The sequence below is a fragment of the Pollicipes pollicipes genome, unplaced genomic scaffold (genome assembly GCF_011947565.3).
Source record: "Pollicipes pollicipes isolate AB1234 unplaced genomic scaffold, Ppol_2.1 Scaffold_2555;HRSCAF=2994_pilon_pilon_pilon, whole genome shotgun sequence".
NCBI classification, from domain to species: Eukaryota; Metazoa; Arthropoda; class Thecostraca; order Pollicipedomorpha; family Pollicipedidae; genus Pollicipes; species Pollicipes pollicipes.
Window position 1 is genome coordinate 31408723 of NW_023596136.1, and position 25234 is coordinate 31433956.

Consider the following 25234-nt stretch of genomic DNA (forward strand, 5'->3'; position numbering starts at 1 on the left):
GCCATCGTGCGCATCATGAAGGCGCGCAAGCGGCTGCGACACAACGAGCTGGTGCAGGAGGCGCTGGCGCAGACGCGCGCGCTCTTCACTCCGCAGATCCCCATGATCAAAAAGTGCATCGACGTGCTGATAGACAAGGAGTACCTGGCGCGTGTGGCAGACGCTACGGACGAGTACAGCTACGTGGCGTGAGCTGCGAGCCGCCCTGGGCGGGCCGGCGGCCCTGGGACCTGGTGCGGCGCGACGCCACCCGTCGCTGGCCCGGCCAGGCGAGCCGGTGTGATGATCGGGTGGCGCGCGCCAGGTGCTACAGCAGGCAACGGTCGGCGCGCGACGGTACCCGGTAGTGACGCCCGCGCTGCCCGTCCGCCGGGGTTTAGTGTGATGTGCTCAGGGCGAGCAGTGGCTGTCCGGCTCGGTTGGTCGGGTCCGCAGGCGGCTGGTGCTCGTGTGCTCGCTGGCCCGGCCGCCGTTTTAATAGGACGCTAAACTAAGAATTCAGGTGCAATGTAGTGACACCGGGAGGATCTGTACTGATAACCCATACGGAGAATAAAGCGGAGAGTTTGTTATCGACCTAATGGCTGGTGTGTTGGAACGCTTGCGTGTTGGAGTCCAGGAACTGTGCGATTGCTGGAGGCGTTTCGCTTGAATACCACGTTTTTTGTCACGAATGTTCACTAGCCATGCTTATTTTGCACCTTCGTATTTTACCGGTTGAAGATCACGGTCAGGATTTATGAATTATACTCTGACGGCATCTGTTGACTTTGTACACAGTTTCCGGTCACGTAAATGCTGCGGCCCACACGGTGCGCGAATTTCGTACTCTCGGGGCTGCTAATCAACGTTGCTGTTCGACAGTGCGAGGCCTGGCGCAACCCGCGAGCGCAAAAAAGCGCTGGAGCCCTTCCGGACCCCCCAAGCTGAATGGGGAGGACCTCTGCCGAGGAGACTCCACTAGGCACCGGCTGATTCGGCTCGTTTGGGGCCTTCCTTCACGAGGAGGCGCCGTCGTTGATCGGGATCCGGGCAGGCCGGCAGCGCGCCAGCAGTACATCGCTCGTGCGTACACAGGGAGTTGTGTCGCCAGCATGGCAACCGTGGCAAACAGCTGAGTGCCATCAGATCTATGGCCCACCAAACGTGCCAGGCCTGGGAAATGAGAAACGGTAGTTAAACAGGTTTTGCGGAGAAAGTGAGGGTGGTGTTCAGGCATCTTATGCAGGATAGTCAGTGGCAATATGCACCTGTTTTGGACTTTGCGACTCGCAGTACCTTCAGATCACTGCGGGCTTCGACGTAGCCACGTGGCTGTCAACATATTCAGGATGAATGGCAGACAGTAACGTTGTGCTCAGAAACTGGGAACAAGTCCAGAGGTTGGGAAGGTGGTAAAGTTTCCCGACCACCTGTTCCCGACTCCAGCCAGCCAGACGCCTTCCCACGGGAGGTGGTGGTCGGCGTGTTTATGTGTGAAGGCACGTCATGGGTGGCTGCGTGATGCGTTTCATGCAGGTTAGCGCTGTCCACCGCCCCGGCCAGCGGTCGCGTGTCAGGGTCATGCTTGGATGTGTTCAACCCAGAAATGTGAAATGGCGCTTCATGATCTCCGATCAAACCCGCCATTCCTCGCCTCGTCAAAACGAAACCTGATGTTTTATTCGCAAAACGATTAAGTGGTTAAATCACATGCATGTTTCATGAAGTCCAAGAAATTGAAATTGAGAAAATGGCATGGCAACTATATAACCCATTGTAGAAGACATACACTAGTATACAAATAACTAGTCTATATCAATTCTCATGAAATTGCTGCCAATAAAATCGACCGAACATAACTCGGATGGTAGGTGCTAACCAGAAACCAGAGGAACAGAATCCCCGAGCTGGCTCAGGCATTCTTACCTCTTGTCCACTTCTTACAAGAAAAATTCAGGTCGATGAACCATGCAAAGGACGCCCAGTGGTCTCCAATGCGCCTGATCACAAGGCGTACCGTTGAAGCATCGCTTTGCGATCACTGCGCGTGCTTCCGCCACGAGGCCCTTCCTCGTCCTCCTCGGCATTCACCTCAGCCAGCCAACCAGATGAGCGCTGTTTCTGGCATTGCCACGGGAGAGCATTTCGTCCCGAAGCTCGCAGCTCAGCTGAGGCGCTGATCGGTGCACCTGTGTCCCACCCTGCCCTCGCCGCTAGGCACCTCACCTCACTAGCGGGGCCCCCGGCCCAGGCGCCTCGAGCGCTCCCCGTCTCCGTATGCCGCCACCTCCCACCGGTCATCGGTCGCGCCGGCACAAACACCATAACCAGGCAAGAACACTAGCTGTTTATTACTGAGATAAAAATGACACGACAGCTGGAATAAATTAGCAATCCACGCGCTCAGAGCCAGCCGTTCGCAGCACTGCAGCTATCCCATTGGTCATCGCTAGCACACTCGTTCGCTCACAGGAAGGAGGCGGAGAAACAGACGGAGACAGACAGAGAGAGAGAGAGGCGGAGACAGGGGGAGACATAGACAGAGCGCGGGACGACAACCCAGGCAGGGCGTGGGGAAAAGAATCGATCACGTGCACACGTCATAGAGAACAAACAAAACAGCTCGGTTGGTGTGGGGGCGGGGCGGGGGCCGATGGCACCCTGAGCGCTGCCGACGGCCGGCGGGCGGACGGGCCGCCCCGACGGCGTCGCGGCGCGCGCGGCGGCGGCGGCAGCGGCGGGCGGCGGCGGGTGAGGGTTATAAAAACACAACACCCGGCGGCGGGGCGCGCGGCCTCGGGCGGGCCGGCGTGTTTGTGATTGGTTGACACGGCTCGCGGCGCCGCCGCACTGTGCTGTTCGGTCGGGCCGCGGCGCGGCTCGCTCTCGCGCTAGACTTTGTACACTGGCGGCCGGTCGGCGGCGTCGGCTGGCTGCCGCGCCAGTCACAATGCTCACCGCCAGGCGGCGCCAGGGCTTGCGGGCGGCGCGCCGCAGCTCGGGCGGCGTCAGGCGGCGCCGCATCCGCCTGCCGGTGGAGGCCCGTCAGCGAGGCGCGCGGCTCGTGCGCCACCGCCACGGCACGGCCGTCGCTACCGAGGCCGTGCTGGCGAAATGACGGCCAGGCATCATGTCAACCACTCCAAAAGTCCATGGCTCAGCCCGTTAACAGAGACGCGATTACACACAGCCTTTCAACAGAAAGTTATCAATGGGAGTCCCCAGCGAATCACAAGCGAGCAAAAGGCCAATTGTTGGTACCACACGGCCTGGACAACATCGGGCTGTAGTCATCACAAGGTGACCAATAGCAAGATTTAAAGGAAATATTCAATATTTAAAGATAACGAAATGAGCATCAGCATATGATGAAATAAGCTAACCTTATAACTCCCGGTACATTCTGAAGTGGAAGACTGCTATAGACAACACAATTTCTATGTTAGCAAATACGCTCCTTAATACCTCATTGTTTGATCACGTCATCGCACCTTGCACAGCGTCACCTGAGAGCCAATTGACGGCCGTCAGATCTGGAGATCGTGCTCACGAACGCCAGATATGAACAACTCGCCAAGCATATTTCTATCAGGCCTTCACCACCGCATGGCTAATGGAATGGTAAGATCTGAATGACTTCATCATGGCATTATGGATGCCTGTATGACCTTGATATAGTCTTCCCAAAATAGTCTGTAATCTTCGCGGGCGTGTAGCTCAGAAAATCGAGGGGTTTAGATCTTAAGAACGGCAGGGCTGTTAAATGCACAGAATGATCTTCAAGATGGCTACTCCATCTCAAAACCCCATACAAATGTGGAACATCTCTTTAACAATCATGATACGGGTCATGCCGACCAATATGCACAAACTGCCATAACACTGGCCCGATTGGGCACGTCATTTGCCCATCTGCAGTACAAGTTTACCGACTAGAACAGCACTTCAGCGTTGTCTTGTCCCAGCCAGCGTATTTTTGTTTTGCTGCTGAACCACTTCCCTTGACTCACGACAGCAGGAGAAAAGGTGCTTTTCACGTGGAGGAAAAACACTCGCTTGTTGTGTGGGGGCCACTCTTGACTCCCAAAAAGGCAGTGCACCAATTCTCACACTGTCACTCACGGCTACGAGCACAGCACACACAGATCTGTCTCTGGCCACCGCTCAGGGCTTCGACACCGCCACCTTGACCCTGGCCGGAACAGCTGGAGCAAGCCCCGGCTGACCGGAATACAAAAATGTCAACCCGTCCATGCCCATAGGCCCTCACCCTTAACGGCAAAAGTTCCTCTGCATGAGTGGATACGTTGCCTTCACCCCAGCGCGGCGAGGCGTGCGCATGCAAAACTAGAGCCCACACCCCACTTATCAATCCGCAGCCTTTGCAGCCTCCACCCACCGTAGCCCAGCACTTGCTGACACACTGGTTCTGGCCCACTGCCCCCCCCCCCCCCCCCCCGTCCCCAGTCACACAGGTCTTACTTTGTGTTGGCGTTAGCCACGTGGAACACGTCGTCAGGCGCGTCGGCCAGCGAGATAACCTTCTGGCGTCCGCCGCCCAGCCGGGTGACGGTGGCGATCTTGGCGCGGCCGCCGCCGTTCACGTGGTTACCGGAGCGGGGCGCCGCCGGCTGGCGACACGAGCCCGGCGCGGTCACGGCCACGGCCACGGTCACGGTCACGGTCACGGTCACGGCCAAGGTCACGGTCACGGTCACGGTCACGGTCACGGCCACGGCCACGGCCACGGCCACGGCCACGGCCACGGCCACGGCCACGGTCACGGTCACGGTCACGGTCCCGTCCCGTCCCGCGGCACCCGGGGGCGCACATCACACCCCATCGCCTCGCCTAGTGCGGCTCCACTGCCGGCTCAGAGGGCGCCGGAAACGGCAGCGCAACGGACAGGGGACATCCGCCAGCTGATCTCTCCGAGCACATAGACGTCGTGAGCAACACAAGCGATCCATGTCATCGCGCGAACGGGCGTGGCGGCTGTGGCCGGTCTGTTCTGCCTTCGACCTGCCGTGACCCACCGATCTCTGCCAGTGCCATATGACCGACGTAGTCGGTGCGCCCCAAAGCCCAAATAATAATAATCATCATCATCATATCTGCCAGTGGGCTGGGCGCAGCGCCGGCTGCGCCCGCGCCCGCGCCCAGCGGGCTAGCGTTTCGCGCCACTCGCGCACGCGCACGCGCCACTCACCGGGGCGGGGGGAGCCGGGATCGGTGTGATGGAGACAGAATCCCGCGGGCGCTTCGGCGTGCTCGCTGAAACGACACGGCTCCGGGTCAGCCACCGCCTCCACACGACTTGGGCGCGCGTCAGCCACGGCTCCACACCCCAGACGGAAGGTCCCCGCACTGTCTCACACGACAGAGACGCCGCCACTGGCAGCCTTCACAGACAGGCCACGTCAGACCACCGGACCAGCCAACCGATGGGCGCGCATCTCAGCCGGACTCCTCAGATTGTCATAGCCGGCCGGCACCCGCAGCCGTACCAGACCGGGCAGAGCGCGCGCGTCGCCTGGCCGGCCTGACTTTCCTCCCCGCTGGTTTCCTCGCACTGACCATCCACGCCGTTGGTCTCCTCGTATGGCCGCTTCCGCATCAGGGTGACGCTCGAGTTCAGCTGGATCTTGCTCTCCACCGGCGTGTAGATGAGGCTGCCGTCTGTGCGCAGGGCGGGAGGCCGTCACGCGCGGGGCGTCACGCCGCAGACCGGCGCACTCTGTCGGTCACTGGCCAGGCTGCTCCAGCGCGCGGCGCACTATGCGCTGGAGCAACGCGTCTTCAGACAGGACGTGCAGGAGACGGTTTACATCCACGATTTACAACGGGGCGGAACCACCCGGTGGCTTGTTATGAGACACGCGAGATCCCAGCACCAGCATCCCGTGCGGCGGACACGCGGGCGAGCGTCGGGTACCCGGCTACGCACCACATCAAGGCTCAGCGCTGGCTGTACAAAACCGCGCGAACGCCGAGCCCCGCGCCTGCGCCAAATCCCACGGCAGAGCATCAGAACAGATTGATCAATCAACCAATCAATCACGACAAGGCGCCCCTAGGTGTTGGAACGTCAGGCAGCCTTTACTTCATCTGCCCCTGATCTGGTTCGGCACAGCAGCCCACTAAAACATGACCACCACGTGGCCTGCACGGCGGCATTGTAGCTGACGCCAGCCCTGAGCCAGCACCACCCATGCGCCGACCACTGGCGCCCGTCTCCTCAGTACAGCTCCGTCACAGCAGTCGCAACTGTCTGATCTGTCCGGGGATGTGACGACGGCTGCCTTCGGCATCACCGCACCGCGCTCTGAGCCGGGCCCAGCCGCCCGCCTCGCGGGAGCCGGACCCACCCTCACCCCACCGCCACTCACCGGGTGCCTTGGGCGGCCGCGGGAAGGCCACCCGCTCCGGCTGCGGCGGCGGGCCCGGCGCCGGCACCATCCACTCCGGGTGCTGCAGCTGGTGGCCCAGCTTGGGCCCGATGGCCGAGACCGAGCCGCGCTCGCGTGGCTTGCAGCGCGCCTGCAGCAGCGCCTGCAGCTCCTCCTCGCTCCTTTCCGTCATCAGCTGGTTACCTGTAGTCAGTGGTGTCACACGGCGTCATCGCCCGCACGGACAGACGGCACGTGGGGGCCGCCGCGGGACTGGCGGCTGTCTGCCGTAAAGACGGCACGTGGAGGCCGCCACAGGGCTGGCGGCTGTCCGCACGGACAGACGGCACATGGGGGCCGCCGCGGGACTGCCGGCTGTCCGCACGGACAGACAGCACGTGGAGGCCGCCACAGGGCTGACGGCTGTCCACATGGTGACGTGTACGCAGCGCAGGACACTAGATCGTCGGTTTGGTTCTACAAGACACCGCGAAGTCCTGCGGTGGCATGGCACACACCGACCAACACGGACAGTCTGGCCAAACATACACCGATTGGTTCGCCATTAAAGCCCGCAAACCAACCAACCAGCCGCTATCCCTCCCACAAATTCACGTGCACGGCGCAATCGCTCGCCACGCTCCGCACCCCAGCCGCGCCCGTCCCCAGCGGCGGCCACTCACACTCTGCCTTGATGGCGGCCACGTTGATGGCGTGGATGGGCGTGCGGGCGGCGCGGCGCGGCTTGATCATGTGGCGGCAGAGCCGACGCGACAGCCGCGTCATCGGCGTCGGCGCCAGGAAGAAGCTGGGCCGCGTGCGCGTGATGGGCCGCGAGCTGCCCGTGCCCGGCAGCAGCAGGCCGTGCGCGTTGGCCGCGTGGCGGATCAGCTGGGCGCGCTGACGGAACTCCTGGCCGCAGCCGGCCGACGTGCACCGGTGCAGCTTCACCAGCGACGCCGACGACGCCGAGTGCTCGCTCTCGCCGCTGGCCGACGGCGGCCGGTCGCCGTCTGCGGACGGGGCACGGCGGCGTCACAAGCGCGGTGACGAGGCCACCTGCCCGGGGCAAGGTCAGAGGGGCTCGCCGTCTGCAGAGGGGAGTGAGGACAGCGATGCTCGGTGACCAGGGGGCGGCGCGGTGGAGACGGCGCTCGCGCCGCCAGCAGGCCACCGACACTGTCGAAATCGGCGCCGATTCTGCACACCCACCGGCCACACCTGTGCGAGACCATCACGGTGATGGCAACAAGCTACGCCCGAAGCTTTTACCAACAGTTGGTACCTTGTTGGCACAAGGACCCATGAGCGCGATGGTAACGTGCCGGCGGGCGACTCACCTTCAGCCGTGGGCTTGCGCACGCCGCCGTACTTTTTCCAGCGGTCCCAGCAGTTGGCGCAGAGTCGGCCGCCGAGGTGGGTAGGCCCCCACGAGTACCACTGGCTCGAGTGAGTCTCTGTCGGCGGCCAACATGGCACCAGTTAGTCGACTGCCAGCGGCGAGTATGTGAGCACTCGTGAGGGGCCACGCGCAAATGGCGGAGCTCGCCGGCTGATCCAGTCCAACCTTCCTCTCCATGCTGATGAATATTTCTCACAGAGAACATCACGAGGGTCAGCAAGCATCAACAATGTTGCTCACTTGTCTCAAGTAGTAATGCTTGTACATACAATAATGTGGTAATGCCCATAGGATTAACAGCTGTCGGCGAAGGAGTGCTGTGGCCTTTCCTCGCTACAAGCGCCAAAAATCATACAATAACCGACCGACATCCAGTGCTCTTCACTCGCCCCTACCGACCAGAAACGCCCCTCCCCCCCCCCCCCCACACCAAAAATAAGCACACAGACACAGCTACCAGACGCATCTCTGTTTAACCACTTCCTCCTGCACCGTCAGCGGTATACTACAGCAGCCTGCCCTAGCGTGACCCCAACATCCTCGTCCCACCAGCCGTCTCCGGCGCGCCTGTGGTTTCCACGTTCGTCCAGCGCAGCTCCAGCCCACCCCTGCTCTCCAGGCGGCCAGTCCTGCCGCCGCGCGAGCCGCCAGTCCGCCGCCGCCGCCCGCTCACCTGAGCAGCCGGCGCACGGCCGGCCCGTGTCCGGTCCGCCGGCGCCGTTCACCATCTTGCCGTTGCTGAGCGCCGCCGGGTTGGGCTTGTTGTAGTTTGGAATGTAGACCTGCTTCAGGCGTGACTCGGCCTCCACGGCCTTGACGCGCTTCTGCTGCACGTACCGGTCGGTCGTCTTCCACATGTAGTAGTACTCCACCAGCTGGGCGTTGCTCTTCCACGGCAGCTGCGGACGCGGCGCGGCGTTCAGGACAGGCGCGGCCGGCCGCCGGCCGAGCGGTGCGGCCAAAGGACACGCCGCCGCCGAGCTAGGCACTCCACACAGCCAGCGCGCAAAACGGGCTTATTTGCCACGAGTGCGAGCGCGTATGCGGGCTCCCTTGATCCCCACAAGGAAATCCAAACCGTTCTGACAACTGGATCGTGGACCCACCGTTGTTACACAACAGCGATGGGTTTGTTCTTCCCCAGACAGGCGAAAGCCTGGCGCCCACGGCAGAGGCTACGGGCGGTGGTGGAATTTTGACAGAGAGGGCGCTCAGAGGGCATTAAACCCTAATCAAGTAAGTACTCAGGATTTTGTAAACAGAAATGAGCCCAGGATCTGTGCACACACCACACAATCATGATCACACCAAGCAAAAAGTACCAGACACGCGCGCGTCACATCAATTTCTATCGTCCAGTGAACTATCTCAACCGTTTTTCTTCCAAGCATCCACCCAACATGCCCGAACGTCCTCCCCACCCACACTCCAATCGCAATACCTTCCAATCGGACCTCGTCTCCTCCGCGCTCTCACTGCACAAGATCATGCACGCCTCCTGCGCGCCAACCTTGTCTACGATCCCATCTCCGCGCGCTGGAGTCGGGCTGGAGACGTCCCCAGCAGCATTCCCGGAGATCCCTCACAAACGGACACACTATGGGTGAAAGCTTTTCGCCTTTCTCGGGGTTGCCTCCGGGACAGGGCGATTTGTTTGGATTTTGGCTCATAATTGATGCATTTCCTAATAACTTTAACTGAATTACACTGTTGCATTTAAGTCTCGAAATAACACTTATAATGCCAATAAAGCAGAGACACTTACACTTGGGACTTTTTACTACATTCCAATCCTGAGAATCAAAATCCATAACTCTAACAGGGATCCTGTATGGTTATTCAGGTGCCATAGCACTTCATGGGGGGGGGGGGGGGGAGGGGGAAGGAGTGAGGGACAAGGAAGTGGTTGGAAGTGGTGGTCGCACAGCTGAGTGGAAATGTTTCTGAATCCTCAAGTCTTTTTTTTCTTGCAACAGATGATCAGAGCTACCAAGTCATATTTGAACATGGTCTTCAGAGTTAATCATAGCACAGCAAACCTCAGTTGATTAACGAAACTAGTTGAGGCAGTTGATGACAAACTCCTACAGGAAGCTAAGCAAAGCCAACTTTGCCACGAGACACGAATGCAAACATGCAACAACTTTTTTTTTACTCGACCTCTCGACCTAAAAAAAACAGGCGGACACGAAAACTTCGCCTCCCACCTTCGTTGGGAAAACGCACTCCAAGCCTAAGTTCCCGAATCCAATTCCCTCTGGCCGCGGCCCAGCCGCCCCGTTGACCAAACCGCAATGCAGGACGCTCCAAACTCGGCTGCGACGCCGCGCCTCGCCTCGACCCCAGAACATCCTGACCCCCTCACGGCCGCCCCAGCCGCGGCGCGCACTCACGAAGTCTTGCCGGACGTCGTTGAAGTCCTTGCCGTACTTCTCGAGCGCCTCCTCGAAAAGGTTGGCCTCACTGGCCGACCACTCCTCCATCTCGTCCCGGCAGAGCACGGGTCCGCTGGACGGCACCAGCGACGCCAGCGCCTTCGACATGTCGTAGTCGTTCTTGTGCAGCACGTCCATGGCGTGGAACTGCGACGCCCGACGCAGAGTCAGTGGCAGCGTTCGGGGACCGGCGGCGGTTGTGGCAGTTTGAACGCTAGAGGCGGAGAGCGGCGCTCATGCGCAGACTGGTCTGGCTCGTCGAGCTGGAGCGGCCCGGGGCGCACGCGAACGCGCCCACAGGGCTGCAACAGCGGCGGCCGGACAGACCGGGACGGTCACGGAAAGAGGAGAGAAATGCAAGAGGCACAGTTGGAAAGGTAGGGATGGATATAGCGATGCGACCCAGCTACAAACTGGATGAGAACTCTTATAAAAAACAGAAGTGATCTGAATACAACCTGGCAGCATGCGAGGTTGTGACACCCAGACGAGACGAGACTACGACGAGATCGTGACACCCAGACCCAGCCAGTAAGCGAAGGTTTCCCTTTAAACCTTTCACACTAAAGTGTTCAAAAACTTGGAATTCCTTCAAGTGACTGCTATAGGGCACTACTACCTCGGAAGAGCCCCACCACGCGCATTACGACATTCCCCTGCCACATCGGACGGCGGCCCTCCGGCAGGGTCCGGCCCCGAGCTTGGGCTGGCGCTCCCCGAGTCAGCTGCGCCCCCGGGCGGCTGGGGCGGCGCCCGACCGGCGGCAGCGCCCGCCACCCACCAGTGTGATGTCGCGGGAGGCGGCGGCGGCGCTCATGTGCAGACTGGGCTGCTTCACCGAGCTGGAGCAGTCCAGGGCGCGCGCGAACGTGCCGACCGAGCTGCAACGGCGGCGGCGCGGCGGCCGGTCAGGCGGGGCGCGACGTCCGGCCGGCGGCTAACGACCGTCCTCACTCGGCAGCCAGCCGGCGTCACGCCAGCTGATCAGATAACACGACCCTGCATACAATACCGTGCCGCACACGGCTGCCGCGTCCGGGTACGTGCAGTCACCCGCACACCCAGACACGACAGCTCGCGCCGCTTAACTGCACGGCTCACTCTTCAGGCCAGTGCGCGTGCGAATGATGATAAGATATACAGCTGTGGCGTGTGTAGTTATACAGTTGTAGGGATGCCCTGATATTGAAACTCACTGCAGCAAAACCTACCGCACTACCCATAACATTTTACTGACAGCATCACTAACACCGCCACGTGCCAACAGAAACTGGCCAAGACATGCTGAGGTCCCCGGCCCCGCCCTATCCCACACAGAACGCCGCCCGAGCCTCCTAGCAGCCCTGTCCACACCGTCCCCAGCCCCTCCGCTCGCGGCGCGGCGCACACGCACCGCGATATGACCATGAACTGGTCGATCTGACGGTCCGGCAGCTGGTGGTGCGGCGTCCACACCAGCGTCTCGAGCTCCTCGGAGCGGCGCGGGTCAGTCTCGCCCGGCTGCCGCAGGGTCGCGCACGACATGTCCGCCTGATACTTGCTGCCCACGCGGATCTCGCCCTTGTCAGCCAGCAGCGTCTTCTGTTGCGGGTCGTACACCAGCGAGTAGAAGAAGCAGTTCTGCCGGCAGGGGCAGACTGTGGGTCAGGGGTGGGGAGGGGGGGGGGAAGTCAGTCGTGCAGTTCGACGGGGCTCGCCGCCCGGGCCTGCTCAGCGACCGGTCGGCGCAGGTCATCACGGAAGACGCACGCTCGCTCAGGAGCAACGCCTCATGGCGGTCGTCGGTGTCAGCATAGCTCTCAGAGCTCTCGGGGTCCAACCCTCGTTCGGTGCAGCTCTCGGGACTCACCTCTCGTTCGGTGCAGCTCTCGGGACTCACCTCTCGTTCGGTGCAGCTCTCGGGGCTCACCTCTCGTTCGGTGCAGCTCTCGGGGCCCACCTCTCGTTCGGTGTAGCTCTCGGGGCTAACCTCTCGTTCGGTGCAGCTCTCGAGGCCCACCTCTCGTTCGGTGTAGCTCTCGGGGCTAACCTCTCGTTCGGTGCAGCTCTCGGGGCTCACCTCTCGTCCGGTGTAGCTTTCGGGGCTCACCTCTCGTCCGGTGTAGCTCTCGGGGCTTACCTCTCGTCCGGTGTAGCTCTCGGGACTCACCTCCCGTCCGGTGTAGCTCTCGGGGCTCTCGGTCTCGTTGAGTAGCGTGACAGAGCACTTGCCACGGATGTGCGTGGCCGGCAGCGTCTCCACCTGGCGCGAGAGGAAGAGCTCGCGCTGGTTCAGCAGGTGGCGTTGCAGGGCCGCCTCCGTGTCGGCCTCCTTGTCGCCACCGCCCTCGCCGCCCTCCTCCTCTAAGGCACCTGGCGGATGGGACCGACAAGTCAGACGGGCCGCCGGCCGGACGAGTGGCGGCGGAGGTGGTGGTTACCCGAGTGCTTGACACGAACCGGCGGGCGACAACACCGGAGATGCAGGCGAACCCCGCCAGCGTGTAGTGGATATTATGATGTTGCCAGTCAACCATGGTGATGACCATGATCAAGGAGCAGTGACAGCATTCGAGGGGCTCTGGCAAAGGTGAATCACAGCAGTTCGTGACGGTCGCCGACTACGAATACAAAGCTTCCGGTCACGTAACGAGGTCGGTGTAATCGCCAGAATACAGCCTCACCAGAACCAGGCGTGCGATACTCGTGAGCGGCAGGTAAAGTGGGCGATGTAGCGGCAGGTAAAGTGAGAGGTGAAGCGGCAGGTGAAGTGAGAAGTGAAACGGCAGGTAAAGTGAGGGGTGAAGTGGCAGGTAAAGTGAAAGGTGAAGCAGCAGGTAGAAGTGCGAGGTGACTGGTGGGAGTGCCAGACTCAACGTCAAGCAAGTTCGAGAACATCGCATGCACCTGACCGATCGTAACAATTCCTTGCTTCACCTCCCCTCCCTCCCACAATGTACAGCTCCACAACTAAACGGGAGTTCCAATGGATTTGAACGAGACAAACAAGGAGCAAGCTGTTTTTATACCGATAAAGCACGACCAGCTTCCAGCAATGTCATAAAACCCTACGCCACGACCGCACCACACATCCCGAGTGCTCACGCTGAGCACACAGGAGGGGGAAGGGGAGGCGAGTGCAACCGAGCCGCGCCGACACCTCTCTACCGCGTCTCAGCATCGCGCCGTGAGCGCGGCTGGGGGCCGGGGCGGGGGCCCGGGACGGCGCCCGACCGTGCGTCAGAGGTGTCGGTCAGTCAGTGGGCCGGCCGCCGGCTGCCGACATCGATCCGCGCCAGATACACACGACTGCGAGGCGCGGCGGGCGCGCCGCTCGTCACGGTCCGGTTCGTCGCCGCCGCCCGGCCAGCCGGTCAGCCGGTCCGGCCGGACGGACGGCAGCCCGTCAACAAGCGGCCGCATCTGCAGCCGCCGCCAGATGGCGCGCCGCTGGACGGTGTCAGCGACGGCGTCCGGCGCTGACTGCACTCCGGACTCGCTGGAGGCGTGCGTCATCGGGGCTTCCCGTCGCCGCCACCAGGGGCCCGGCGGCTCATTGCGGCCGGAGCACCCCGCGGCTCATTACTGGCCGGGGCTGCCGGGCGGCCGCCGCCGCCGGCCCGCCGAGTACGACACCCGCTATTGCATCAGCGCCGGTGCAGGTCGGATCGCGAGCGGGCCCTCAAACAGAGGAGCCCGCAAACGTATCAACACCAAGGCTCACGAGCTGCCGCCAGGTCCACCCTGCCGCACCTCGTGATAACTTGCGCGAGCGTCTCTGAACGCAAGCGTATCGCATTCTGGTGGAGTGACGGTCCCGCATAATGGTCCGACGAGTGAACAGACATCACCTAACCAGCCAACAGTGTCCCTGAGGGACGTGGGCGTCACGCTCATTGCGACAGACTGTAGCCATCACGCCCAGAAGTCGGCTCTGCCATCACACGGCCGCCTTGAAATAGGCTGACGGCCCGGTACGGCCGCACGGGGCGCTGGCAGAGCGCCACGCTTCAGTCAAACGGCTTCTGCGCCGTACGCTGGCATGAAAGGGCGCCCTGGAAGAGCCGTTCCCGTGGAAAGATCGGACGGCGCTTGGTGAACGAGCATGTGAGCGCTTGGCTGAGCTCGCAGTCCGCTTCAGTAAGCGTGCAGACGTGCTCACTCAGAACCCGCTGAAACGAGCCCGACAGTGCAGCGCGTCCCAAAACCGTTCGTCGAAAGGTCCGGAATTCATGTTTCTCGGTACACTGCAAATTGCAACCGCAAATCGAACACGATAAGCCACTGGTTAAGCCTGATAAGCGCGAAGCCCGAAGGCATGCCCACCACCCGCACCGGTGAGCGGAGATCCAGCACCACCTGTTTCCCGCCCGGCGGCGTGTCCGACCGCGCGGTGCCGCGGGCCGTGTCACCGCGCCAGAGCCGGAGTCGAGAGGGGGTGGCCGATGACCGGCGCCGCTGCCACCGCCACTCTCCCCCGCCATTATCGGAGCGCCGCATCGCGGGGCGAGTGACCGCCGGCCGCCTCCCGCGCGCCAACGGCGGGACGCAACGCCCGCGGCCGGACGCCGCCGGCGGGTCGGCCTGGTGTAGCGTAGCGCCATTGGCTACAACCGCGGCGCCGCAGGGACTCATGCGCGGAAACGTGACGGTTAGGCGCACGACGGCGGGCACGGGGAGAAGAGCCATGTCACCGCCGACTCCTGCTTGCACCCGCCTGCCACACATCGGCGGATAAGCGATGGTGGTCGCGACACGCCTCGCTCGACCGGACCACCTCGCATCGGTCATTGCCGACCGCTCTCCAGCCGGGGTCAGAGCGAGACGGCCCCTCCCCCTGCGGCGCACTCGGGCCTTGTCGATCGCAGCGAGCCGCCAGCCGACGACGCCGACCGCGCCGCTTTGGCCGCCTCTAATTGCGGAGCCCGACGCAACACGACGCAAGCGGGTCACGGCGACGGCGGGCCGCCGGCGGTGCCATCAACCGGGCGCCGCTCATCACGGAGATCACTCGCACACGCATGTCACGAGCCGTGCGAAGAAATCCCGCTGGTCTCCGCAGTCGTCAGTGCTTTTGTTTCATTGTTTTTGCCGTGCATCAGTTTCAGTGGCCAGCCGATGGAACCGGGGGTGGCAGACGGGGGTTCGCGGCCATCCGTCGCCAAAATAAGAGCCGGCCAAACAAGGGCCACACAAAGGTGTCTGGTGAGCAGGCGAGGCGGGGTGGCCGGTCGGCCGGCGGCGGCGGGCGGCCGGCAGCGCAGCCACCGGGCCAGCGGCGCCGCCCAAAGGTGACTGGCAGCGGAAAGGTGGGGGGGGGGGGGGGGAGGGGGGGAGGGAGGTGGCGGGCGTGGACCGGTGTCGGCCATCCGGGCACCGGCCGAACTGGGGCCGGCGCCACACACGGCATGGTCAACATCCGGCCCGGTCACCTCCGGCGGCGTCGCACGCCTGGTGACGCGGACGGCGCCCGCTGCCAGTGGCCCTAACCGGGTTGACCGGGGAGCGGTCAGTGGCCTCTCGGTCGTGCCCGCCGCCCGGCTCTGTCCCCGGCGCCGAGGCGGCGGCCGCACGGGAAAGTACGGGGGATCCCATCGAGCGATCCCCCCACCACCGGGCCGCTGAGAAGATCTCAGTCCCGAGCATCCGCTGCAGGGCCTGCCGTGCAACGGCACGACCGACACCGCAATCCTAAACGCGACGAAACGAAAAGAACGCCGCTCGCGCCAACGACACCTGACCCATCACTGGCGAGGCGGTTGACCAACCGGTCAGACTAGAGCAGTACCGGTTTGAACCGGTCACGCATGTCAGACACCCAGCCGCCGCAACCTTCTTCAGTTCACATCCATCAAGCCTTTCATAGCCAGCAGAAGACTTCCTTCAGATGACAGTGCATTGGGCAGAACCCGGGGGCCGCCGGCCTCACACAGCGAAATGTCGTCGGACGAAGACAGAGGAGCGGCAGCGGCAGCGGCGCCACCGGCCGTACGACCCCGGCGAGGGAGCACGGCCAGCCGGACAGCACGCCCCCGCGCACACCTACACGGGGCTGTTCCAGCCGGCAAACTTGGGTCGGATTCCGCTCCAGCGTTCTCAGACTGCAGCTCGCAGAGCGTGGGGTTCGTTTTCGATTCCGAGCAGCGCGGCACAATTTGAACTCGAGGCCGATTCCGACTTGAGACGAGTCTGAATTCCGGAATGCACTCCGATAAAGCTGGATACAATGACATAGTAAGAGATACTGTCCTTGAGCTCCATAGAACCCTGCACGAGCAATTCATCCAACAGCTATCAGAATAAAAGCATCTGCTGACTCCTGTCACTCTGCTGTCCATGTCCACTTCAGCCGACCCATCAGCTCAGCGATTCCCATCAGACTCGCAAAATATCTCAGCTCAGCGAAATCGATTCCGCTCGGACTGCGCTCGAACTTGGTTGACTCCGGAGTCGACCGGGGCAGCACCGGGAGTCAGTCCAGCCTCTGCCGCGCCGCTCGGGCTCGCCACCACCCGCCCGCCGGCCGCCACTAATTCAACGCCAGCCAGCCGGGCGCCGGGGATCCACACAGCGCAGGGCTGATTTAGTTCCGAAACACCGGTCCCAGGGCGGCCAGCGGCGGTTTACCAACGCCGACGCGGCTTTCCAAGGGTAACGACGGGTTGAAACCCGCCCCTCCCCCCCCCCCCCCCCCCCTCAGATCCCATAGCTGGTCACAGCGGTAGCGCAGAATCACCGAAGACGATTTTTCAAGCATTGAACCGCTGAAGGCTTTCAGCACTTTACTACAAGGTCGTAAGACAATGTTTCTGCTCGTGCTTCGAAATGTCGATTGGCCGTCTCTGGGGCGTATAAAAGGCAAGTACCAAAGGCATCAGCGGGGCAATTAAACGCCCACCATACCAGGGGAAGGGGAAACTAATCAGGGCGAGTGACACGGCTGTTCGCAACACTATAAACGCAACCATTTAACGCATGTGTCGGTCTCCTCCACAATGTTTCGAGGACAGTTGCTAAGCGGCATATGACATCAAAATGAGGAAGTAGAGCAGTTTTATAACGTATCGCGAGCATCACATCAGGGCGTTCGTGTGTTCGCGTCATGCAGCCTCTGTCACGCACTGTACCGAGGGACGGGAGCGACACCAAACTAGGAAGGAAGTGCCGCTTCGCAGTTCAGCGACAAAGGCTGCGAGGCGACATCTGCTGTAGTATACGTCCCTTCGTGTTCCTTCCATAACCTCATGCAATTAATATCTCAGCGAGTTTTCCGAGAATCACGCGAACGAAAGGAGTTTTACAACTTTCTGCAAAGATTCGAGGCAAACTTATGTGCACCGTCAACAACGATCACGTCCGACGATCTATAAGTATCCTGAAGTCTTCAACTGGTTCAATGGAGGGGATTTTGCACCCGACATAGCTGAGCTCATTGGATCACGAGGTCGAAGAACGACGGGCGTCGTTAAGGTCCCGGTGTCCCAGACATGTACTTATCCCAGAGCTCGCCAGCATGACAACAGCAGCAAGGAGCATGAGGAATACCGCCACCATCTGGCATTTGAGCTCACTGCGTGGATGTGAAAGGACCCAGCTATAACGGGAGTGCACGCCCGTCCCCTCACAATTTTTTGGGAGGAGCATTCCCAGCCTCACGCGTCCAACAGCGTCCGCGACAGCCCGACCAGGACAGCACGCAACGATCGCGAGACAGCCGGCTCCGTTGAGGCCGACGGGCCGGTCCGGGCCGCCGGTCGCCGAGCACCCACGCGGGCGGCCGCGGCGAGCTCGTAAACCAGCGGCGCCCGGCGGCGGCGGCGGCGCGGCGGCGGCGGTGGCGGCGGCGGGCACAGCTGGCGCGATGACGCCGCGGCGGCGGGCCCGGCGGAGACGGGCCGGCCGCCGCGCCGCTCTGCGACGGGTTCGATACCGCGAGACGCGGCGGCCGGCGCGGTGCGGCCAGGTGCGGCGTCACGGCACCGGCCGGCCGGCTGCCTGCCGCAGACCAACGGGCGCCGCACCGGCCCGCCCGCTCTGGCGGTACCACCAGTCCTGCCGCCGCCGGCCCGCGCCCGGGGTGGGAGGACCCGGGCGCGCGGTCCGCAAATGTTCAGGGTGAGCGATGGCTCGTAAAGCCGACTGCAATATCGTCACCGAGCCTCGGTCTTCTGCAGATACAAACGACCGCCTATTTACCAGCACGGGTTTCATGAGCACCACTCCACAACCGACGATACTTCAAAAGCTGAGTTATTCGAGAGGCTCGTATGAAGACGTCAATTTATCCGCCATAAACAGAAAAGGGAGCGGAGACCATCGAGCGCCATATTATAATGAAGCAACCCGTCACAAAAACGCCCAGCTACGACTCTCGGCCCCTCCACTCCCACCAACCACCAGGCTCGGTAAGCATGACATGTGCATGCACAGGCAGCACCTTACGGGCCGGGAGCCTCAGGCTGCGGGGGAGGGGTAACCCTCGGCAACGGCTCGCCTGTCTCATCACCGCGGCCTTGGGAGCAGCGATTAAAAAGCGGCCCGACTCCTCGGCGGATACACGCTCTGGCCGGCCGGCAGCCGAGGCGGTGACCACTGACCCCATGCTAGCCACTGTACGGGCGTGCACCGGTCCCGGCGAAGACGCTGCCGGCGGCCGGCTATAATTAGCCGACGGTGACGAGCGGCCGCCGGCGGGCGCACCGGCCGTCACCGGTCACCGACTGACCCGGCCAGGTCATCGGGTCGGCACCAGTGGCGGCGGCGACAGCGGCGGCAGCGGCGGCAGCGGCCGGTCAGCGCGCGGCGACCGCAGATGCGGGCAGGCGGTGCCGTCACGGATCGATACCCCCTCCCGGCGGCGGCCGGCCTCCGGCGCCCAGCCCGCCCGCCATCAGCCGTCCATGTCGCCGGCCACGCACCGAGCGCGCGGGGCGGGGCGCCGGCGGTGCTCGGCCCACGGCTCCGGCCGCCGCCGCCGCCGGCGCTCGGCGGCCGCGAGCGAGACCGGGACGGACCGGGACCAACGCCTGTCGGGGGCGCGCGCGCTCGCCGACCGGCCGGCGTTGCAGCGCGGACACGAGCCGGATCGCGGGTCATTCACCCTGCGTGCGCCATCTTCGGCTGCGGACCCTGTCGTGGCAGCCCGCTTTTGAGCTACGTTCCTCGGACTGCGGGAACAACGAAGACTAGCCGGATCGAGTGTCGTTCACATCAATTATATCAATGATAACGACAAGAGATAAGCTGTCTGAAGAGAACCGCACGCCAGGACAGCCGTTGCACATACTTGCTGCTACCAAATTTTGCCTGCACATAACAAACAAATTACCAATGTTATACACACCGCAACGGTCTCATTCCAATGGTCCAGCGGATGGACGCCTGATGCGCGGGACGAATGACAGCCGCCATGTACTCGCGACCTATGGACGACAGTACTTGTCCGATAAGGAAAGATAGTAGCTTTACCAATATGCATCCAACAAGCTTCTCTAGGCGCGAACTCTGGTCTCAGCTCTCATCTTGCAATGGTTTGAGCTTAAATGTGCATATGCGTGTGAACTACAAACTAAACCCTTCCGTACAAACACGGCAACAACTCCATACAGTTCACGATAGACTACTATTACCACATGAATTTGGCGTCGGAAAAACTTACCGCCTACCAGTGGGACATTTGTGTGCAATATCGTGCAACTGTGCCGCAAAAGAACCCAATTTTCATAACATTGCAAAATATTCAGAAACGTATAAAGCAAGTACGCCTGATTAGCCGGTTTGGACACAGCAGATGATTCCAGGCATAACTAGCTCTACATCAGTACACAGGGTCTCAAGACATGTCTTCCACCAATATTTGGGGGCCAGGCTGTGCATAGCAATGACGCCCATCAGTGGCGCTTAACATGATTGCCACCTTCACCCCCACATGCCATCAATATAATCGAGTCACATTTGCATGAGACGAAACCCTGCCCAATTATTCACAGGCAAGGGATTGAAACCTGTATGAAATGCCGCATTTTGTACAACACCATGATCTCAGCAGACAACACTTCACTGTCAAGCCCAATGCCAAGTCGGGCAGCATACAAGTTATAGTTATGATGAACACAGCGGCTTGTCAGCCTGTCTTCGAACACCACAATGAGCGAGCCCTACCGAGTCACGCATCCGAATCAAACCTTCACACGGTCCGCTACTTGAACCTTTTTTAAATACTAGGAGTCAAACCACCAGCACCGCGCTCCGTTGACCCGCTCTGTGTCACAGCTCGGAAGCCAGCGTGTCGTGTCATACCGACACTCAGCGTGCGCGCCATGTCGTGATCTCGTGAGTGGAGTCATGTTGAACGTGATAGGCGACGCAAGCCGTGAAAACGGCAGCTGTTACTAACGCGGTGGCAGAACGCCAATCGTGCCCGAATGATTCCTGTGCAATGGTGAACCCTGCACGTCGTCTCGACTGCAATCAACGTGTCGCTTATGATATGGCGAGTATCCAATGCTCATGGATTTGCTGAGCAAATATAGCGATCAAGCAGTCCGCCGTTCCCAGGGAGGCTATCGGTCCAAGCAAAGCGTGAAGATAGCGGACGCACCGCTGTCCGGCCGTCCGACTGTGACAGACGGCAACAGGCCCACAGCACCTAGTTGTAGAGATCGACTACTGATCTGTCTTTTGAAATATCACTGGTAGAAAAGAAGGCCAAACAATGCGGCGACAAAAGTCGGCAAAAGCAACCCACGAATTAGGTCCCTGTTTTGAAGAAGTTGTGAGTTCCCATGCGGAGAATACCTGCCACCAGTACACCGCGGGTACCTGATAAAATTACCACATAAATTAATCATTAGAATACGCCATTAAAACCCATGAGATGTCCAGCAGCATTCATGGCCACGAGGGTGAGACCTCACAGTACAGCGAAAGGCCGTTAATAATATGTGTAACGGAAAGACCACACATGATCCCCCCCCCCCCCCCCCGGTGTGATACATAATCACACGGTTATCAGACCAACAATCACACACACATCCCTAACACTTACATCGAATCAACAGCGCTGGGCTCGAGCCGAGGCACGTGCCATTCTTATTGAGATTTATGCCGCGGGAACATCGGATCGAATCCACACACGTTTTGCTGACCGCATGACAGTGCACCGCTCGCACTCCCATGTCAACATGCTACCTTCGAGGACACATGCTTAAAGGGTTCTTCCTTGCTGGTATGGTATCAATGTCATGACATCACCACTAATATGGACAAAAAGACAATATATAACTCCACCATCTGGTTTTTGTTCTTTTCTATGTCCTATGCCTAGGTACCTATAATACATATTTATCAACAAAATTGACTGTCATGAATGATGTATCATGCTTTAGGTCAAACCAAACAGATGTCCTCAAATTATGGAAAGACTTAATTCCAATGATGACCCTTCAATTCAATGTACATCAATTTCTAGGTCATGTAGCATTCATTTCTAACCTCCCATGGAACATGAATCTATTGGGCAGCCCATCATAGGCAGTTACTACTCATAATAGTCAATCAACTGTTAGCCCCAGCACTCAATTTGCACACACCTATCATGAAGTTGTGTCTGCACGACTTTAAAATGGGGGGAGCCAACATTTGTGCTGGAAACCCCATGTTAGGGCACTGCAGGTATGCAAAATGTTTTGTGTGGCATGAAACATAACATGTTTACAATCTAGTTCTTACAAAGTGTATATTGGATTCTCTGACTTTCAACATTCACTTCCAAGCATATCAAAACATGCAAATATTTCATACTGGGGAGGAAGACAGCCAGCAAACCTCCTAAATACACTCATGCACCATGTCACAATGAGTAAGGTCATAGGTCATTCTCATAGGATGAGAATAAGGAGTCAGTAACATAGACAGCAGGGCAGACTTTAATTTGAGTGACCAAGCCCAATCAGGCACCTTTTCACTACCTCCATGATCATGAAGATCTTTCCAAAAATGCTATGCAATACAGGTCCATACAGCTTTCAAGAATGATTTTGGGTTTGGTTCCATTGTGTTGTTAATTGCATTTTTCCAAAGCTTTACAGACAACATTATCACCAGCCAAGCCCTTCATGCAACATTGCAGAAGCAACAAAATGTAACCCACCTCATCCAAATAAATGCAGAAAAATATTACCAAAGGTGGAACTTAATGGCATTTCATCCATTTCATGTACCAATTACAAGGCATGGACCAGGTAAGCCCTTGTATTTTTGAGCAATGTGTGCAACAACCATGCAAGCCCAGCTCAGTGAGCTTCTGCACCAAACTACCACACTCTTGAAAAGTCAGCAAAAACAAAGCTTTGAAAAACCATCCCTTTTCATGTTTTGATAACACTGAAAAATACTAGTCAACAGCACTATCTTGTGTGCCTCATGCTATAGGAAGGGTACTGCTGGTTGTACACATATGACATGCACAAAACAGCCAATTGCTTTTGAAGCTCATAAATGCCCCAGCACACAATGCTGTGCCAGCATACCCAATTATCACAGCTCAAAGCAATGCACCACTTACTCTGATGCTTGTCAGCTAATGAGATGAGGGATGAGGAGATGTCTCTCCTCCTGTAGAAGCACATCACCTTAGCCTCCACATTGCCACTTAAAGTCTGAAACATACCAAAAACATATCAACACATCTGACTGTATCACAGGTAGCGTCAAGTGCAAAAATGAAACTTACATGAAGTGGTACAAATAACACTAAGCAACTCAATCATTAAGTGACACATCAAGCATAACACCAGAAGACTACCTTTCATAATGACCAACATGATGTCAAAGCGCAAAGAGCACAAGACACATTGATAACGCAGCAAACGTAAAGCAATTATTGACAGAAAACTGCATGACAGGCTTTGAGAGTAATTACTGATTTCATCAGTATTCATTCTTTCAAGTACAACCAAGACAATATTAGCATCATGACATGAGTATTCTAGTTACCTTATTTAGTTCCTCAATCCTACGAATCTGGTAGGGAGAGGTGGAGGATGTCTCAAAAAAGACATAGTCTGAAACAAAAACAAAAACAGAGTCAATCAGAAACAAAATATTGTTTAGCGACATTGACTCACTTTGAAAGCACTTGCAAAATGCAGATATGGCACACCCTTTGGCTCACTTAAATCATTCACCCCATGCTGATGTGCACAAACATCCAAAAGCAGCATAACTTGACACACATGATAGTAATTTGTCCTAACTCTGCCCAAACTGTAGACCAGCACTTATTCATAATGCATTTTTTGGTTATCCTTTAGGCAGGTAGAATAACCCCACATGGTGGCATTAAGCCACTACTAGATGACAATAAAAAGTGGCAATAAACAAATATCAAGGCAAGAAACTTACAGACCAGCTCAAAAACTACAAGCCCTTAATTGATTCCAAACAGTTTTCAAGGAACATATTTTCTACACTGTAGGCATGTGAGTAAAAACTAACACTGACATAAGCTTGACACCTGCAGATTCTAGTTATACTAACAAAATGGCATACAACCATTCTGGCTCACTCAGACCTTCAAGCACCAATTTCAAATCATGTCCATGTGGCAATATCACATGGGAATCACATCAAACACTGCATTGTGACATTAGCAAAATATACCAACTAGTCTTCTTTATGAATGGAAACATCACATCAACCTGAGATTCAAGCCCATTTGCAAGAGCACAAATTGCATTGACAGAGCACTGGAACATGAAAACCTGCAGCTTTGAACCTTTGACATGACTGAGCATGAAATTGTGCACATCACCTATTCAAGACATTAAGCTTTGAATACCTATGAGTCGAGGAAGCCAGAGAAACGCAAGCCAGTGGAAAACAGAGATATAACCAACTGGTGCTGTGTTTCATATTTGCAAATAAGGTTCTGCCTTGGGTCCCAGCCAGTGTTTTTATTTGAGCAACAAACAATAATATTATGTTTTGGGCTTCATCTGATCTTTTATTTGAGCAGCAGCCAAAACAAATAATGTAGTTTGCTGCTATCCTATATAACATGAATACATATGCAAAATGACCTGAACCACTAAAACACACACTCGTGCAAATACCATCTTTCCACACTAGCATGTATCAGGTATCATACACATTCAAATTGCAACATATTAGTTGAGGCTGCTACTTAAAGTGTAATTACAATTGTTATTCATTTACCTGTGCTAAAATAGCTGACAGTGTGATCAGTCAAGCAGAACGATCACAGTCTGCATGCTAAAATGTGGCTTGAATGATATCAAGTGATTACATCACTTGGAAACACACCCTGCTTCATAGCTGAGGTGTAAATTTACTAAGAAATATCCTTATCTTTTTAACTATATCTGCGCCACGAATGTCTCAATGCAACAGAGCCGGTTGCATGTACGCGTTCTGGTCAAAAGCTAGCTTTAATATTGATATGCTTACATATTCGCCCGATAATTTAATTCCTTCGCGCATCATGACCATGCAGTTGTGCCGGTCTATCCTCATCCATTTCCCCATCAGCCGGCACATTCAGCAACCCACGCTCCGCAGAACAAACAAAACAAGCTGCTCCCCTCAAAACTCACCTCCAACCCTATACATGTTCGCAGCCATTGCATCTAGATTCCTAAACGGAAGAACAACACTTTACAAGCATCTTCAATGCTTCTTCATGGTCACAACACTCCAAATGTCCGCGATACTCGATAATTAATATGGATCACAGCATCCGCATCACCACCAACTTCGCCATTTTCTGTGTTTCCTACTCATTTACAAAACTCCGTGACGTCACAAGCCCCGAGGCGTTCATCGGACGGGTGGCAGAACGGGTAATGATCCCCTCTTCAAAAGATCTAGGTTTGTTGGATCACTCGCACGCAGCTGAAGCGGCCGCAATCGGCGAATGGAGTGAGTTTTATCCCGGTGCGTCCACCACGCCAACGGCCATTTTATGACATGGTGCGTAACGGCAATCAGCCATGCAATTGAATCCAGGTGGCGCCCCCTGACGACTC

The 25234-nt window shown here is 58.1% G+C and overlaps 2 protein-coding genes across 2 annotated transcripts in view; one reads left to right on the top strand and one right to left on the bottom strand.

The window, feature by feature from the left end:
* Cul2 (cullin 2) overlaps window positions 1–755 on the top strand; it is a 24682-nt gene extending 23927 nt beyond the window's left edge. Inside the window, exon 3 of the mRNA XM_037228310.1 lies at window positions 52–755. Within this exon, the coding sequence (XP_037084205.1) occupies window positions 52–192 (141 nt within the window). The 3' untranslated portion in view covers window positions 193–755. The remainder of the gene's footprint in view (window positions 1–51) is intronic.
* A 2177-nt stretch (window positions 756–2932) lies between these two features.
* Window positions 2933–25147, bottom strand: MTA1-like (metastasis associated 1-like; the record flags this gene model as incomplete). The annotated part of the gene is given in 15 exon segments (XM_037230358.1): window positions 2933–3010; window positions 4465–4613; window positions 5192–5256; window positions 5560–5661; window positions 6372–6575; window positions 7055–7384; window positions 7712–7828; window positions 8447–8672; window positions 10167–10355; window positions 10990–11089; window positions 11602–11828; window positions 12358–12560; window positions 22753–22846; window positions 23184–23251; window positions 24803–25147. Coding segments are annotated over 15 exon segments (2180 nt in total), but the record flags the coding sequence as incomplete, so codon positions are not given.
* Window positions 25148–25234: the final 87 nt, after the last annotated feature.